This window comes from Carcharhinus amblyrhynchos, chromosome 26 (assembly GCF_965287045.1).
Source record: "Carcharhinus amblyrhynchos chromosome 26, sCarAmb.v2.hapA, whole genome shotgun sequence".
In the NCBI taxonomy this organism is placed as follows: Eukaryota; Metazoa; Chordata; class Chondrichthyes; order Carcharhiniformes; family Carcharhinidae; genus Carcharhinus; species Carcharhinus amblyrhynchos.
The window spans coordinates 25,800,815-25,818,263 of NC_137349.1; the positions used below are offsets into that span (position 1 = coordinate 25,800,815).

Sequence of the window (17,449 nt, forward strand, 5' to 3'; positions counted from 1 at the left end):
GCCTAACCTGTGTTTTATACAGTTCCAGCAAAACTTCCCAGCTCTTTTATACTGCAAATAAAGGCAAGTCTCCATATATCTTCTTGATCACCTTGTCAACTCATCCAGCCACTTTCAGGAATCTATGGATGTGCACTCGAAGATCCCTCTGTTCCTCTACACTGCTCAGTATCCTACCATTGATTGTGGATTCCCTTGTCTTGTTAGCCTTCTCTAAATACATTACCTCACACTACTCCCAAATGAACTCGATTTTCCAATGTTTCATTCACTTGACTAATCCATTGCTACCTTCCTGCAGTCTCCCACTTTGTCCTTCATTAGAAACCACACGGCTAATTTTTAACTATCATCTGCCAATTTCTTAGTCATACCCCCTATATTTAAGTCCAAATATTGATAGCTGTAAGTGACTGAGGGGAGAATTGATGGAAATTAATAGGACAAAAAATGAGCATAAAGTTCAGGTTAAATTATAACCACATGACGAAGGATTCCAGATTCAAATTGATGAAAGACCAAAGACTGTTTATCAATAGGTAGTCAAAGAAGCAAATGCCACAATGAGAAAATAACGTTTCCAGCATTAAGGTCTGGAAGAATGTGACGGAGGCAAGTTTATTGGAGACATTCAAAAGGGAGCTGGACTTAGTTGAAAAGGAAGAAGGTGCAGGTTTACAAGAGAAGATGGCAAAGGGAGGTAGGGATGCAGGAAGTGAACTGCTCATTCGGACTGCTGGTCCAGACACGATGGGTCGAATGGCACCTGCAAAGAACCTGTGATTCTGAACTTCTTCAACCAGGCATTGGACAAACACATGGAGTAGACTTTAGGGGAAGGAAGTGGAGGCAGATATTTAAGAGATCACTCAACTGAGTGTGAGGCTGGAGGAGGGGTGAGGGTGGGGGGTGGGGGTGGAGCTGCAGTGAGGAAATGGTGGGGGAATTAGTTCCTGATGAATGAATGAATAAACTTCCACTGGATGGATTACCTAGCAGAAGACCATTGGCAGAAATCAAACTGCAGCCATGAAGCTTCCTGAAGCAAAACCCTGGTTTGGTTCAGAAAGTAGTGTCCTCATAGTCCCTTTGGTGGCTTCTAACATGCTGAGAAAATTGGGTAGAACAGCGACTTTCCAATGGCCCGCAGACAGGGACAGTCACAGAACCAGCAGATGATCTGTGAGCACTGTTATTACCAGAATGCCAACCCTCCAGAGGGGGATTGAATATAAAAGTAGGGAGGTCTTGCTGCAGCTGTATAGGGCATTGGTGAGGCTGCAGCTGGAGTACTGTGTGCAGTTTTGGGCGCCGCACCTGTGCAAAGATATTTTGGCCTTGGAGGGAGTGCAGAGGAGGTTTACTAGGCTGATACCGGAGTTGAGGGGGTTGAGCTATGAGGAGAGGCTGAATAAACTGGGCTTGTACTTGTTAGAGTTTAGAAGAATGAGGGGAGATCTCATTGAGACGTATAAGATGATGAATGGGATGGATAGGGTAGAGGTGGAGAGACTCTTCCCACTCAAAAAAGACAGTAGGACTGGGGGCACAGCCTCAAGATAAAGGGGGGGCGGTTTAGAACAGAGTTGAGGAGGAACTTCTTCACTCAAAGGGTGGTGAATCTCTGGAATTCTCTGCCCGTTGAAGTGGTGGAGGCTGCCTCGCTAAATATTTTTAAGACGCGGGTTGATGGGTTTTTGATAAGAGAGGGGATTAAGGGTTATGGGGAGAGGGCGGGAAAGTGGAACTGAGCAGCGACAGATCAGCCATGATCTTATTGAATGGCGGGGCAGGCTCGAAGGGCTAGATGGTCTACTCCTGCTCCTATTTCTTATGTTCTTATGTTCTCTGAAAGATCATCCAGACTCGAAATGTTGGCTCTACTCTCTCTCAGTCAGAAGTCTCACAACACCAGGTTAAAGTCCAACAGGTTTATTCCCTAGCGCCTGGTAGCACTTTGACCAGGTGCTGTGAGACTCCTTACTGCTCACCCCAGTCCAACATCTCCACACCATGGCCACCATCTATTCTCTCTCCACACTCGCTGTCAGACCCGCTGAGATTCTCCAGCATGTTTCTGCTCTGTGTTACAGGGACAACCCAGGTGGGCATCGTGGTAATTTGAGTTCGACCCCCATCGAGTCTGTTGTTGTCATGTGTGCCTGTATTTATTTATTTAATTAATTCCCCCGGCTGTTCCTTTCCATTCAGCATTTGGAGAGGGGGGGGTGGGTCAGTGCCTGTGCTGACAGCTGTCGGGAGTGTATGATTCGGTTATTAGCAACCTGACACTTATTTCCGCAGGGAGGAGCCGCTGTTAAGTCAGCCCCTAAAGCCAGGCAAGCTTTAACCCTCTTAGATTTGTGTTTTTTTTTTGGGGGGTGGATTGTAGAATTCAAGTAGAAAACAGGACATCAGTGGCCACATATACACACAGAGCTGGGAGGGCCAGCAGCAAGGGCAAAGCAATTCAATCCCATATCAATCCGGTGAAGTGCACAGAGGCAGGAAAAGTGGAGAGGACCCGGGAGCAGCTAAACTTCCCAGGCTTTGGGGACCTTGGCAGCCTGGTGGAGCTGGTAAGGGGGGTGGGAGTGTGAGCCAGCAGAAAAAAAAGGGGGGGTCTCTCCCCCTGGGGATTAACAGGGCACTGAGATTCTGGGACATTTGACAGCTGCACACGCATTTTAGAGAGGGGAGGGGGTATTATACGTATATTTATATATATATACATACACACACTCGCAGTGTGTGGCAGGGAGCAGTCAGAAGTAGGACCAAGAAGAAGGAAGGGCTGAGCTGGAAGATTTGGAGCAGCTCACTGCCCTCTCCCTCCCTCCCTACCTTCCCACCCCAAGACAAGTGCCCTGATCCACTGCGGGCGATGGGAGCTCCCTGGCAGCCAGCTCTGAAGTTTGATGCCCACGGTCACTGGCTGATGGAGAGGGCACAGGGACTGCGGAGGAGGCCGGTCTGGGAGTGAAGGCTTTCTTCAATGTCTTGGAGAAGGATTGCAACAGACTGAGCCAGAATCCAACCTCAGCGAGCGACCAAAGCAAAGCTGGAGAAACCGGGCTGAAGGTAAGGTGGATGGGGAGAGGGAGAGGGAGAGGGGAGTTGGGGGGGCGGCGGGGGTAACAGTTCTAATGGAGTTGGGGGGGGGGGGATAGAGGCAACTTTTAGCACCTTCCCTGAATAGGTGTATTTTGTGAATGGAGGGCGATCTGCACCCTCTGAGCACAGTTATTGCCGGGGAAATATTCAGCACTGGTTCAAGGTTACAGTGGGGATGAGAGGCGATGCAGAGGGCGAGAGTTCCCTCTCCCTCTCTCCCCAGCTCTCATTCCCGATCCCAGCCTCTCCACCCGGCTCTTAACTCCAAAAAGAGGGGTGGGTGGGGGGGGAATATCAGAAACTCCGACCCCTAGGCAGACATCTATACCCCGCAGTGGGTTTGACAGCTGGAGGCATGTTAATAATTGATGTCTTTTAAATATATGTTATCGAGGTTAATTCATTCTCATTAGGTTCAAGGTTTCTGCGCCCGGAGTTCCCACTTTCTGAACTGTAGCAGTGAATTCCAAATGCTCACCTTTTCAGCAAGTCTGCAACTTACTGCGTCTCCTCCCCCCTCTCTCTCTTTGCCCCCTTCCCTATTTCTGACTTTCTCCTCCAGTCTCTCCCTCTGACGCTCCCTCTCTCAATCTGTGATTTTTTTTACCTCTCTCTCTCTTTTGCTTTAACCAAATCTCTCCCCTGAACTCCCCCCTCTCTCCCTCCCCCCTCCTTGTCACTCCCCCCCTCTCAATCCTTTCACGCTCACTCAATTCCCCTCTCCTCCTTCCCCCCCCCCCCATTCCCCTCTCCAGCCCGCGCCCCCCAGTACTTGGCACAGTGCAGGAGCAGGGAGAGAATCAGTAATACAAAACAGACACCACTACTACATTAGGTACGTAATAATTATGTTCCATATCTGGGAGCTGTTTGCAGACACACAGAGCGGGGCGGGTCAGAGATCCTTGCTCAAATTGGCAATCGGGAGGTTGTGTGTTTTATCGCTGGGTGTCTGTCGGTGGGGGATCAGCGGACACTTTGCTGGGTTGTGATTAGACTCTGCGCTCAATGGAAAGATTTCACCTTTTATCTGTCACGGGGAGCTGGATTGGGCAGCTGGCAACGAGCAGACGGGCGCTGTTGCTGTTAGTGAGGGTAAGTTACCCCCCTCCCCAGTGCTGGAATGTTCAGACAGCCCCAGCTTTGGAGGGGGGGAAGAAGGGTTTTATTTTTAGGGGGGAGGGTTATGTCCCTAGTTTCACTGCCCTTGGGGTGGGGAGAGCCCTCCTGTTAGTACCATCCCTCACTGACTCCCTGCCCAGTGTGTGTGTATCCGGGGGGGGCAGGGGGTTCAATTTCCAAACCCTTTGACACCCCCCCACACACACACCCTTTTATATCCTTTAGGGGCATTCTGTCTGCACCACCACCACCCCCCCCAGCCCGCAAACACACAGGCTACACTCTTTGAAGATCTCTGTCTTTCCTTGACCTCCCTAACCCATTGGTGTTGGCCTGCCCCCCGGTTCCTCTTGTGCTCTTGGCTTTAAAAGCTTTCTTTAGAATCATCCCCAGACGTTCTGTCCTTTAAAATACAATTTCTTCCGCACTTCAGTCGGGACGGGATTGTGAGAGATCCGTTTTTTACCTGAAGGTGGGTCACCTTATAATTTTGCTGTTCAATTCCCAGACTGTTTGTTTTTTTTGTTGTTGGAGGTGGAGATCAGGGTGAGCTCTAGGGAACGGCGCTGTGGGGTCTGGTGCACAACACAGTTTGCTGAACTTCACTCCAGAAAGTGACAAAAAGAAAGTAACCTTCCACCCCCCCCCCCCGGGGAAACTAACGCCAGCAGCTGGCAATGCTGCCGAAGGAGCCAGATTTACCAAACCTGCCCCATGTTTACCAAGCAAAACCAACTCTCTTTATTGTGGGTGCAGAAACGATATTGCCAGATCCAGCTCCGACCACTGCTTCATTCTGAATAACTGCTCTCGTCTTCAGCGGCGAGTTTAATATTGGATTCCGGCAGCCTAGGCCCTGAACTCTGTCTAGATCAGCATAAAAAGGTTACATGGCATCATTTGCGCATTGGGAATTCCAATACCACTCAGGACACATTAACTGGTATCTTACCTCCTGACTATTTATTTGGTGGGGGTGGGTGGGGGGGAAATCTTGCTGTGTGTAAATTGGTTGCGGCATTTGCTTACATAACAGTAGTGGCTATAGGTTTAAAAGTAATCTAGTAGTTGTGTGACATTTTGCTACATTCTGAGGATACAAAAAGCATTTTCTGTATATTTTTCTATGAACTAGCCTTTCCTCTCTTAGGGAGCACATTGACACTGAACTGAAATGTATGTAGGACTCCACTGTATTGACATTTAGCAATCACGGTATAAACTTACTTGGAGGTCATTTGTCCGTTATGCTGTTAAGAAGGGCATGGGTGTGGGTAACAGACTGACAGGAAATAGTCTTACAATCCTCTTTTCTTTATTGATTTATGAGATGTGGGCTTTGCTGAATAGGTCAGCTTCATTGTCCATCCCTAATAGCCCTTGAGAAGATGGTAGTCAGCTGCCTTCTTGAACCACTGCAGTATGTGTTGTGTAGGTACACCCATACTGCTGTTAGGGATGGAGTTCCAGGGCTTTGACCCTGTGGCAGTGACGGAACGATTATATATTTCAAAGCAAGGATGGTGAGTGACTTGGAGGGGAACCTCCAGGTGGTGGTGTTTCCAGGTATCTTCTAGATGGTAGTGGTGATGGACTTGGAAGGTGCTGTATAAGGAACCTTGGTGAATAAAGTGGTGAATTGCGCCTACAGCAACGGTGACTGGATGGGAGGTGGAGGGGAACCAAACATTCATTTACTATGCGTGGGATTTTATGGCTTCCCCATGTGTTTTCTGGTGAGAGAGGCTCACCACTGACCGGCGGCAGGATCACCCGGTCTCAGTGATGCAAAACATGGTTAGCCCATCCCGTAACCAAAGAATCATAGAATCCCTACAAGTGCAGAAGGAAGCCATTCAGTCCATCGAGTCTTCAGCGACCACAATCCCACCCAGGCCCTATTCTAGTAACCTCACACATTTACCTTACTAATCCCCTGACACTAGGGTCAATTTATCATGGCCAATCAACCTAACCCACATATCTTTGGACAGTGGGAGGAAATCAGAGCACCCAGAGGAAACCCATGCAGACATGTGGAGAACATGCAGAATCCACACAGACAGTGACCCGAGGCCGGAATTGAACGCGGGTCCCTGGCTGTGTGAGACAGCACTGAAGTTTGTGTTGTGTAGGTACATCCATAGTGCAGTTAGGGAGGGAGTTCCAGGACTTTGACCCAGTGGCTGCCGGCAGAGGAGGGGGTCACTTTTTGCAGGACCAGGAGATTTCCACCACTCACTTCCACTATTCCACTCCCCCCACCCCTCTCCCCTTGATCCAGCCTTAAAACCTTTGATGCCGGGGCTTTGATTCAAGTTGTGTCCTTGTCAGCGTCTGTGAACAGCTTTCCACTCTTTACCCCTGCCTGAGCTTACTCAGTGAGGGTGGCGTAGGTACGCTCACATTTAAAGGTAGCTTTGCTGATAGTGGGATGCGATCCATGCCTGGGCCCCTTTCACAACTTAACATGCTGGGGCTGTTGGGTGTGACACTAAGTAGGTCTGATGAAAAATATTGGAAGCTTAGCTGCTTCTGACAGACTGCCCCAAGTCTGTGATCCAAAACCCTCTGATTAAAGCAAATGACTAAATTACAAGAACATGGCAATTTTCTTTGTTTTTCTTTTGCTAATTAAACTGGATTCATTCTATTTGCTGATCAGTAGCTTAACAAGTTAGATTTTCCCCAGCAGTTGAAATTTACACAGGTGCATTAGAGTCCAGTGAAGCTTATTGTATTCATTTGACCCAAAGGAGAAAGAGATGTTTCCGAGCCGCAAAAAAGTGACATGATATTGTATCTGGTTTTATAAGGAAAGGTAGCTAGTGACCTGAAATTGTCCCATTCCACCTATTATTATGTTATTATTAACCCTATCTATTGAACCTATCTTTCACTCTTGCCCTCTTGATTGACCGTCAGACTTTTCCATGCTGTTATTGTGACTTGGTGATTTCCAATATTAAGGGAACAGAATAATAGAGTCTTCTTATGCTTTGCCAAGATCTGTGAATTCCCCAGAGTTCCCCATTATGGGTACCCAGATTAATCTTCATCATTAATTCTAGATGAAGACATTGTATGTATTTTATTCATTCATGGGACCCAGGTATTACTGGCTGGCTGGCATTTAATGCCCATCCCTAGTTGCCTGAGTGCAGGTGAGAGTCAACCACATTGCTGTGGCTCTGGAGTTACATGTAAGCCAGACCAAGTAAAGAGATTTCCTTCCTTAAAAGACATTAATGAATCAAATGGGGTATTTACTGTATTTCATTAGTGTTACAAGTAACACTGCAATGAAGTTACTGTGAAAATTCCCTAGTGGCCACACTCCAGCGCCTGTTCAGGTACACTGAGGGAGAATTTAGCACACCATTGCACCTAATCCGCACATCTTTTGGACTGTGGGAGGAAGTCCACGCAGACAAGGGGAGAATGTGCAGACTCCACACAGACAATGACCCAAGATGGGAATTGAAACCAGGTCCTTGGAGCTGTGAGGCAGTAGTGCTAATTACTGTACCACCATGCGGTTTTTCAACAGTTGGTTTTATGGTCATCAGTAGATTCTTAATTCCAGATTTTTTTTATTGAATTCAACTTCCACCATCTGCCATGCCAGGATTCGAACCCAGGTCCCCAGAACACTAGCTGGGTTTCTAGATTAGTGGTCTAGGCCATCACTTTCCCACATTCCGCAGAATGAAATGTCCCCGGAGAGAAATAACAGGAGTGTGCATTTGCGAAATGTGTTGGACGTTAACAGCTTTTCTGGCTGGGTGTTCCTGTTGGGAAACCCAATGCAGTCGCAGCCTGCAATGTTAATCACTGGATGACATATCTGGCACCGTGCACTTGCCAGATTGATGCTACTGGAGTGGTTGTTTCCTCCTGATGTGGAGATGCCGGCGTTGGACTGGGGTAAACACAGTAAGAAGTCTCACAACAACAGGTTTATTTGGTAGCAAAAGCCAAATAAACCTGTTGGACTTTAACCTGGTGTTATGAGACTTCTGACTCTATTTCCTCCTGGTCAGAGGAAATATCCTTACAGTTTATAGTCAGGTGTTCCGGGCACCATTATAAATACGGCAATGGTTGAAGCATTGATGTTTACAGTAGAAATGGGCCGCATTTTAAGGCTGTTAAAATTGACCCACCCTGCCATAACTTTGGTGGAAGATTAGCAAAGCATTGGGAGAGATGGCGGAAGTGTCTGTTTATCACATTCATTCGAGGATCCAGCTGATCCTCTCGCCAAGCTACACCGGAAGATTGGGTGAACCACCCGTGGAAATCTCAGGCGTCAGTGTATTTGTCTTCTCATTACGTTGCGTCTGTTTGCTAGGGACCCATCCACAAACATCCTAAAGTAATCTTCTCTCGTAGTTTAGATAACTGAGTCACTATTTTGCCTGGGAAAGACAGCAGTTGCAAATTCCCAGGACAGGTGGCGCTGGTGCTGAACAAATTTAAATCGGGAGGTTGAAGGAGATCAGGGAATCTTCCCAGCTTTAGGGGTCAGAGATGGAGTGCTTCCCAATAACAATGCATCAGAGACTGGAAGAGTTTGCTATTGCAGTGTATTAACAAAAAAAATTTAATTTCAAAATGGGCAAAAAATGACATCTCTTAGGTGATATCACAGAATGAGTTTATGTCCAAAGTGTACATTCAATAATATTTGTAATTATTGTCTCAAATTTGCCTTTATAACAAATATATTTTTAGTTGCTTTTAGTTGTAAAACTTGACTCTGTGCTTTGCATTCTAATGTTCTAAAATCTTGCTAGTAATGGTGAATTCAGGGTATCCTTAAGAATATTCGTTAATTAAAGTATAGTTTATTTATCAGCGTCACAAGTAGGCTTACATTAACACTGTAATGAAGTTACTGAGAAAATCCTGTAGTCGCCACGCTCCAGTGCCTGTTTGGGTACACAGACGGAGAATTTAGCATGGCCAATATACCTAATCCTAATGTCATTTGGACTGTGGGAGGAAACCCATGCAGACAACAGACAGTAACCCATGCCGGGAATTGAACCCGGGTCCCTGGAACTGTGAGGCAGCAGTGCTAACCACTGTGCCATGTAATTGAGCCACACAGCTCAGAAAAGGACAGATTAGCTGCAAAAACAGAGATTACAGTCTGCATGAACTGCTGCGATTTAGTTGAGAAAATCTGAAATTATGGTTCGAATGTTTAGAAAATGAGTTAACGTAAAAAGAACCTGGGAATAGGAAACATTTCTAAACATTGTATGTGAGATTATAAGTGCCCATCAATCATTAGAGGTAACAGTGCTCATGTGTCATTAACCTGCTAGAGTTCTTTGAAGAGTCAAAGCCAAACAAAACTACAGATATAATTTGAATTTCAAGAACAGATTTGATAGAGATCCATTGTGAAATTTTTCAAAGAGCTTGTAAAACAAATATTGAAAATAATTTGCTGGATTGAAAACTTATTTGGCAAATATGAAGGAAAGATGGTGACAAGTGGAAGAAAAACTGTATCGTGAGGTAGTGACAATGTCAGTTTTGCTGAAGTCTGGTTTGAGACTAGTTGCAATGCAGAATGTAAGAAATTACATTTGTGTAGCACCTTTCACATCTTCACGATGTCCCAGAGTAGTTAACAGTAAATGAATTATTCCGCAAGTGCTGTCACTGTTATTTTGTGGGCAATCACAGCACAAGTTCAAGGTAAGGGGGGAAAGATTCAGTGGAGATGTGTGGGGGATTTTTTTTTACACAGAGGGTGGTGGGAATGCACTGCCAAGTGAGGCGGTTGAGGCAAATATGTTCACCACATTTGAAACTTATCTGGATAGACACATGAACAGATGGGGAATAGAGGGATACAGGCAGTTGTCTTGATAGGACAATGTGATCAGCGCAGGCTTGGAGGGCCGAAGAGCCTGTTCCTGTGCCGTACTGTTTGTTCAGTTTGCACAGGGCAATAAAATGCATTGTCAGTTAATCCATTTCTGGTACTGTTAGTTGAAGGACAAGTGGACATTGGATATTGTTATAGAAGGGAAGAACTTGTGTTTCTTCATTTGGTTTGCAGTTTTCACCTCGAACATCCCAAAATTGTTAATCCCAAACGTTTACTTTTGTAGGTAAATATGGTAGACATTCGCACACAGTAAAGTTCCTTAAACAACAGATGGAATGGATGGAAGTTACATGGTATAGAATCATAGATTCCATACAGTGCAGAATGAGGCCATTTGGCCCATCAAGTCTGCACCACCAACAATCCTACCTATTGCCGTAACCCCACATAGTTACTCTGCCAACGCTAAGGGGCAACTTAGTACGGCCAATCCACCTAACCTGCACATCTTTAGATTGTGGGAGGAAACTGGAGCACCTGCCAGACATGGGGAGAACGTGCAAACTCTACACAGACAGTCACCCAAGGCTGGAATTGAACCCGAATTCCCAAGTTGTGAGCTAGCAGTGCTAACCACTATGCCACCCTACAGATGTTCATAGATATGGATAGTACAGAAAAGGCTGTTTTAGCTAGCCTGTGAGTACAAGATTATAAAGCATATGTGCAAATTTAACTAACCAGGCAAGGCTAGAGATTAGGGAAAATATCGTCATGCATTAATGAAATAGTCATGCAATAAATGTAAAGATTGATTCAATAAACTTATTTAGGAAAGGTCAAGGCAAATGAACCTGCCTGTGTCTTACCACCAGCAATTGTATTGCCAGTCATGTTTTTATGGAGCCAGAATGGAGTCAGTATGTTCAGGAGATATTTCATATTGGCAAGAATCTAGCCCCAAAAAGCTACATCCTCTCATCCATGCTAGGTTCTCTCAGCAGCACTTTTAGTTTTCAGCTCAGGTTAGCAGGCTTATATAACTCTTTTTGTTTCCTTTCTCGTATTATCTCCCAATTAGCTAAAATTAGGAACATATGAAAGTTCAGGACTAAAAACATCAGAAAACAGACTAGCCCTCACCTCTCGTTTTCCTGCTTCTCTCAAACATCTATCTATTTCTCCCCTCAATTTTTCAGCGCTATCTGTTTTCACTACCTCCTTGCAAAGCCCATTGAAACAATTAACACTCTCTGGATAAAGTGGTCAACTATCTGCCCACTTTCCCTCTTCTAAATTTCTCTCCCTGTCTGTCTTCTCCAGTTTGTGGCAATCCCAAACATAGGTTCACAGTGAGGGGCAGGAGGTTTAAGGGGGATGTGAGGAAAAGCATTTTTACCCAAAAGTTGGTGACGGTCTGGAATGCGCTGCCTGGGAGGGTGGTAGAGGCAGGTTGCCTGACATCCTTTAACAAGTACCTGGATGAGCACTTGGCATGGCGTAACATTCAGGGCTATGGGCCAAGTGCTGGCAGATGGGATTAGGTGGGAGTTTAGGTGCCTCTAATGTCAGTGCAGATTTGATGAACCAAAGGGCCTCTTCTGCACCAAATGATTCTATGATTGTAAGTCATTGCGGTTCAGTTTATCCCCTGAGGTTTCTCTTTGCCAGACTCTTCAACCTCTGCTGGTTGTTAAGCTGTCCTTTTCATCACTGCATCAAATGCCTGGCTATCTTTTGCTCTAATATGACCGCTACACGACATTCTAGAAGGTGATGATCACCTTTAACACTGGGGTGGTAATCTGGCAAGATGTTATTGTTTTAGACCTTTTTGACTTTCATCCCTTTCAGTTGAGATAAATAAAAATGGAAGAGGGCAAAACTGGAGAGTATTTTAAAATGTAAAATAAATGCAAAAGGAAAATACTGAGGATGCTGGAGATCTGAAATATAAACAGAAAGAGTCGGATCGCTGCAGAATGAAGATTCTACATTAGGGAGATCAACTCTCTTCTCTTAATTTTTCCTCTGTTTAGAGGTAATCATTGGTGCTGCATAAAGAAATAGATATATAAAGGAATTAAACCAGCCTCCTCCGATAATCATAGAATCCCTACAGCGCAGAAGGAGGTCCTTCGAGTCTGAACCAACAGCAATCCCACCCGGCCCAATCCCTGTATATTTGCCCTGCTAGTCCCTCTGACATGAAGAAGCAATTTAGCATGGCCAACCCACCTAACCTGCACCTCTTTGGAGTGTGGGAGGAAATTGGAGCACCCAGAGGAAACCCACGCAGACACAGGGAGAACATGCAACTCCACATAATCATCTAAGGCGAAAATTGAACCCGGGCCCCTGGCACAGAGAGGCAGCAGTGTTAACCACTGTGCCGCTCACTCTCAATCCTACTTCCCCCACAGCAAACGCATATTTCAATCTTGTTCTCTGCGGTAGTGGGATATCAGCTGTAGTTAAAATACAGTCATTATGGTTTCAGAAGAATTTAACATAGCCACACTTTCATCACAATTGAAAAAGGCACACTTTACAGCATCTTGTCTTTTCTTACTGGTGGATCCTTCCAAGAGAAGACATACTTCGATATTTACTGTATGGAGATTGAAAATACAGATTCTTGTGAGTTTGTTTTTCCAATGAGTTATAGTATCTTCAGATTCCCTTCAGTTTCTGTATATCAATTAACAAGTACACGCTTAAGTGATGTTCTATTGCATTACCCTTCATCCACTGTAACTTTAACTATCCAACTAATTCAGATCTTACAATTTTAGTGAGGATAGCCATTATGGATTTGGGTTTGCCATAGATACCTTCTTAGGTTCAGCGGTGCCATTGTTCCTGGAAGCACCATGTCTTAATTTTTGAAGAGTTCACTCACATACCATGTCTACTTCTGGGGGTTGCAGCAATTTCTTGCCTTATATTTTGAACCAGATACTTTTGTTTTTCAAACATGTATTGCTCCAATTTCTCTGCAGGTGCATTCAGCAATGACTTGTTAAAAAACTATTTCTAATTGTTGGTTAGACCAGTATTTGCTTACATTCCCTAGTAGCCCTTGAGAGGTGATAGTGAGCAGCCTCCTTGAACTGCTCGATGTAGATTCACCCACGGTGCTGTTAGGATGACAGTTTCAGGATTTTGATCCCGTGACAGCGATATAGTTCCAAGTCAGGGTGGTGCATGGCTTGGAGGGGAGCTTGCAGGTATCTGCTGCCTTTGTCCCTCGATGTGGCAGGGTCATCGGTTTGGAAGGTGGTTGTGAAGGGACCTTGTTGCAGTGCATCGTATGTATAGTACTCACTGCTGCCACTGTGCATTGGTGAGAGTGGAGGTGAATTTTTAAGTTGGTGGATATGTCTGCTGAAGCAGGTTGCTTTGTGCTGGATGGTGACAAGCTGCCTGAGTGTTGTTGGAGCTGGACTCATCCAGGCAACTGGGGAGTATTCCATCACACTCCTGACATGTGTTTGGTGGACGGGCTTTGGGGGAGTCAGAACTTTGTGCATTAAAGCCTGATGTAAATGGATAAGCTACTTAATTTCATGATAAGCTGAACATACAGATTGGCTGTAATGACTGAACTCACTTCATTCAGATCCCCATAACAAATAAAGCATGCTGTTCTGCTCCATGTCAGTGTGACTCAAACAACATTATTTCTGATCATTCCCAGGTGTGTTTCACTTTTCTTTTAGTCTTTTGTGGCCTGACTCCATCACAGCTTTCTTATTTCAAAACTCCTTTGCTTATTGCCTGGATGTTTTATCTCTTAGTGCTCACAGCTATGAAACAGAAGGTGTGCCAGAACTCCTGCCAAGTACCCAACACAATGGGCGGTGTTTATCAATTACTGAGACAAGCTAACAAATTGCTTACTATTCACAATCTCTGAGGAAACAACATTAATGCTAACTAATTAGCACTTTAAATACATATCATCTCAGATCCTTTTTTAAAATTGCATGAATGCATTAAACTTTCAAACATCATACTCAATTTTTAAACCTATCAATGATTGCAACCATCAGACACTAAAACCTTCATTACTGTCAGTACTGAAACAGTCAGCATAGGAGAGACATTACTGTTATTACTGAGACAGTCAGCATGAAGACAGTTATTACTATCCACTTCAGGACTGGCAGTACTTGGAGAACCTGGAGAGGTTATAGTGTCAGCACAGAGAGAGGCAGTCTTTCCCAGCACTGGGATGGTGGGTTGGGGGGGGCGGTGGGGCGGGAGGGAGCAATAGGCCACACCCAGACTAGCAGAAACACAGGCATTGGTACTGAGATTGTCAGTGTCTGGAGAGATACTACAAATTGTTAAATTGATTTATTTATTAGTGTCACAAGTAGGCTTACATTAACGCCGCAACAAAGTTACTGTGAAAATCTCTTGGTTGCCACACTCCGGCGCCTGTTTGGGTACACAGAGGGAGAATTTAGCATGGCCAATGGACCTAAACAGCATGTCTCTTGGACTGTGGGAGGAAACTGAAGCACAACCATGCAGACTCCGCACAGACAGTGACCCAAGCCAGGAGTTGAACCCAGGCCCCTGGTGCTGTGAGTCATAGTGCTAACCACTGAATTGTTAGCACTGGTGTGAATGCCACTCTGACTCAGTAGTTTTATATTGCACAATAATTTCATTACGGGGAGGAAGTGGTGAAAATACTGATTGTGTAATTACAGCATCCTGAAAATATTGTTGAATTGCATTCAACTTTTGTGTGAGTGAATGATAAGAATTTAAGGATCTGCAATTGTTGCATTATCTCCTTGCATACAGTTTCATTGCAAACAGAATTAAATTGTGTTAATCCTGTACTGACTGTCTAGTTTGATTCCAGCACTTACAGTTTCTCTGAGACTGAATGTGCCAAATCCTGGGTGCAACATTGTGGGTGGGATTTTATGGCCTCGCTGGTCCTGAAAGCCTAAAATCCTGCCTGAGGTCAATAGATCTTATCATGGTCTGCCCTTTGCCCACTCCTATTCCCATGGCAGGCGGGATGGTGCAATTCCATTCTCTGAGCAACCAAAGATAGTGCTGATAGGTGGGAAGTATTGGGGGTGGAGGGACAGAGGAATATGGCTTGCTGAAGAGATTCATTGGATCATTAGAAATTGTAAGGGTACAAGGCTAGATGTATGGAAAATACATAGTTCCGGACCATGAAACCAAAATACTTGCATCTTTTCCTGTTTATTTTCGTTAGCAGCCATCGATAAGTTCAGAAATAATTTTCCCATCCCTTACCCCTACTCACATCCTTTACCACCCATTCAGACCACTTCTCATCCACGACTGACAGTCAACCCATATCCATCATTGAACCACTGTGGAACATGATCGCTACAAAAAAATGGACAAAAAAAAAACACACTCAAAAGATTGTCAAGATTCACTCCCATCAGCCGAGAACCAACTTGGCATGGTATTTGGGGCAGCCAGAGGGACATGTAGCAGGACGTGACTTTCCGCACATGTATGTTGGCAAACTCCTTTTCAAAGGGGCAAGGCAGTTCAGAGTCAGGCTTCAAGATGCTCTGTTCCAAATTGCTGCCGTGATTGTGGTTGTGAAACACTTAGGAAAAATGTGGGCTGTTAACATGAGGCCTGAGGAACATGATGCTTCTCAATTCAGGCACAGCATGGTATTACTCAGAAGAATACCCTCCTGAAAAGTGCTTCTATTAGATTCCAAGTGTTCTGCGACTCTGGTTCTCTGCATGCATAAACCGTTCTCTGTGGGAATGGCACAAAGGGTGAAATAAACATACACTTCACGAAGCTGTAGCTTTTAAATCCTCTGTTACTAAATCCAAGTTTTGTTTATAAGAATTTATGCTGGGTTACTAAACATGGGCCTTGAAGTAAATACAAAAGCAATGAAGTACAGCTTGTTTATATATATGCATGAGGGTCTGAGTTCAATCCTTTGAGTTAGCAAAGCTAACATACTAAGAGTCAACCAAGTATTTTTCACATTCTAGGAGCCAGAAAGGATAATTATAGCTGTATCACTGCTAATATCCAATCAAAAAGGCTATAGTTATATCTGTGGACACTGACGTAATCTCTGGTTTAAATTATGCCATTAGTGTTTAATTCAATCCAAGTTGAAGTAACTGCTCTCTAGGTGATCGATTTGGTTATTTGTTAAGTTTGATATTACTCGGCTGCACAAGTGTGATCCAAGATCTGAAGGCTTCCCAGAGTTTTCTCAGCAGCAGGATGAAAAAATGGCTCAGTGGTTAGCATTGCTGCCTCACAGCGCCAGGGAACTGGGTTCAATTCCTGCCTCGGGTCACTGTCTGCGTGGAGTTTGCACATTCTCCACGTGTCTAAGTGGATTTCCTCCAAGTGCTCTGGTTTCCTACCACATTCCAAAGATGTGTGGGTTAGGTTGATTGGCCATGCTAAATCGACCCTAAATGTGAGGGGGATTAGCAGGGTAAATATGTGGGGTTACGGGAATAAGGTCCGGATGAGATTGTGGTTAGTGCAGACTCAGTGGGCTGAATGGCCTCCTTCTGCACTGTGGGGATTCTATGAAATACCGATACATGATCTCCTAAAGCTAAACTAAATCTTCAGAAATGCACATGTATCTAAAGTTCTAATTTGAAGTCCTAAATGAGATAGAAGAAAGAACCTTTATATGATGGGACAGTTCCAATTCCAACTCATCTTCCTACACGTTCCTTCTCTTCCTTGCGTCTCACGGGATTGGAATCCAGTCTCATTGTCCCATTTACCAACTTTCAGTGTTTTGTGCTGATAGTTAAATCTGATGGTCCACTTCTCTTAAGGTTTGTCAGCAGCAGATCGTACAAACATGGCCGTTGTCTATAACGGGCTGACAATCTGCAAAGAAAGAAAGGGGTCCTCATGCATGAATCGCAAAAAACCAGCACGCAAGTTCAGCAGGTAATCAGGAGGGCAAATGGAATGTTGGCCTTTATTTCAAAGGGAATTGAGTATTAAAGTAGAAGTATACAAGGCATTAGTTAGAGTACACCTGGAGCATTTTGAATAGTTTTGGTTCCCTTATCTAAGGAAAGATATACTTGCATTGGAGGCAACTCAGAGAAGGTTCACTAGGTTGATCCTGGTTATGGAAGGATTTTCCTAAGAGGAAAGGTTGAGTAGGATGGGCCTGTATTCATTGGAATTTAGAAGAATGAGAGGCAATCTCATTGAGACATCCGAGATTCTCAGGGGGCTTGACAGGGTAGATGCTGAGAGGTTGTTTCACCTTGTGGGAGAGTCCAGAACCAAAGGGTATAATCTCAGAATAAGGGTCATGCTTTTAAGATAGAGACA

General features: G+C 44.8%; 1 protein-coding gene across 1 annotated transcript in view; it reads left to right on the top strand.

Moving 5' to 3' along the window:
- Positions 1–4,100: 4,100 nt before the first annotated feature.
- LOC145358698 (neurturin-like) overlaps positions 4,101–17,449 on the top strand; it is a 114,917-nt gene continuing 101,568 nt past the window's right edge. The window contains exon 1 of the mRNA XM_080212926.1: positions 4,101–4,209. Coding sequence (XP_080069052.1) covers positions 4,123–4,209 — 87 coding nt within the window. The 5' untranslated portion in view covers positions 4,101–4,122. The remainder of the gene's footprint in view (positions 4,210–17,449) is intronic.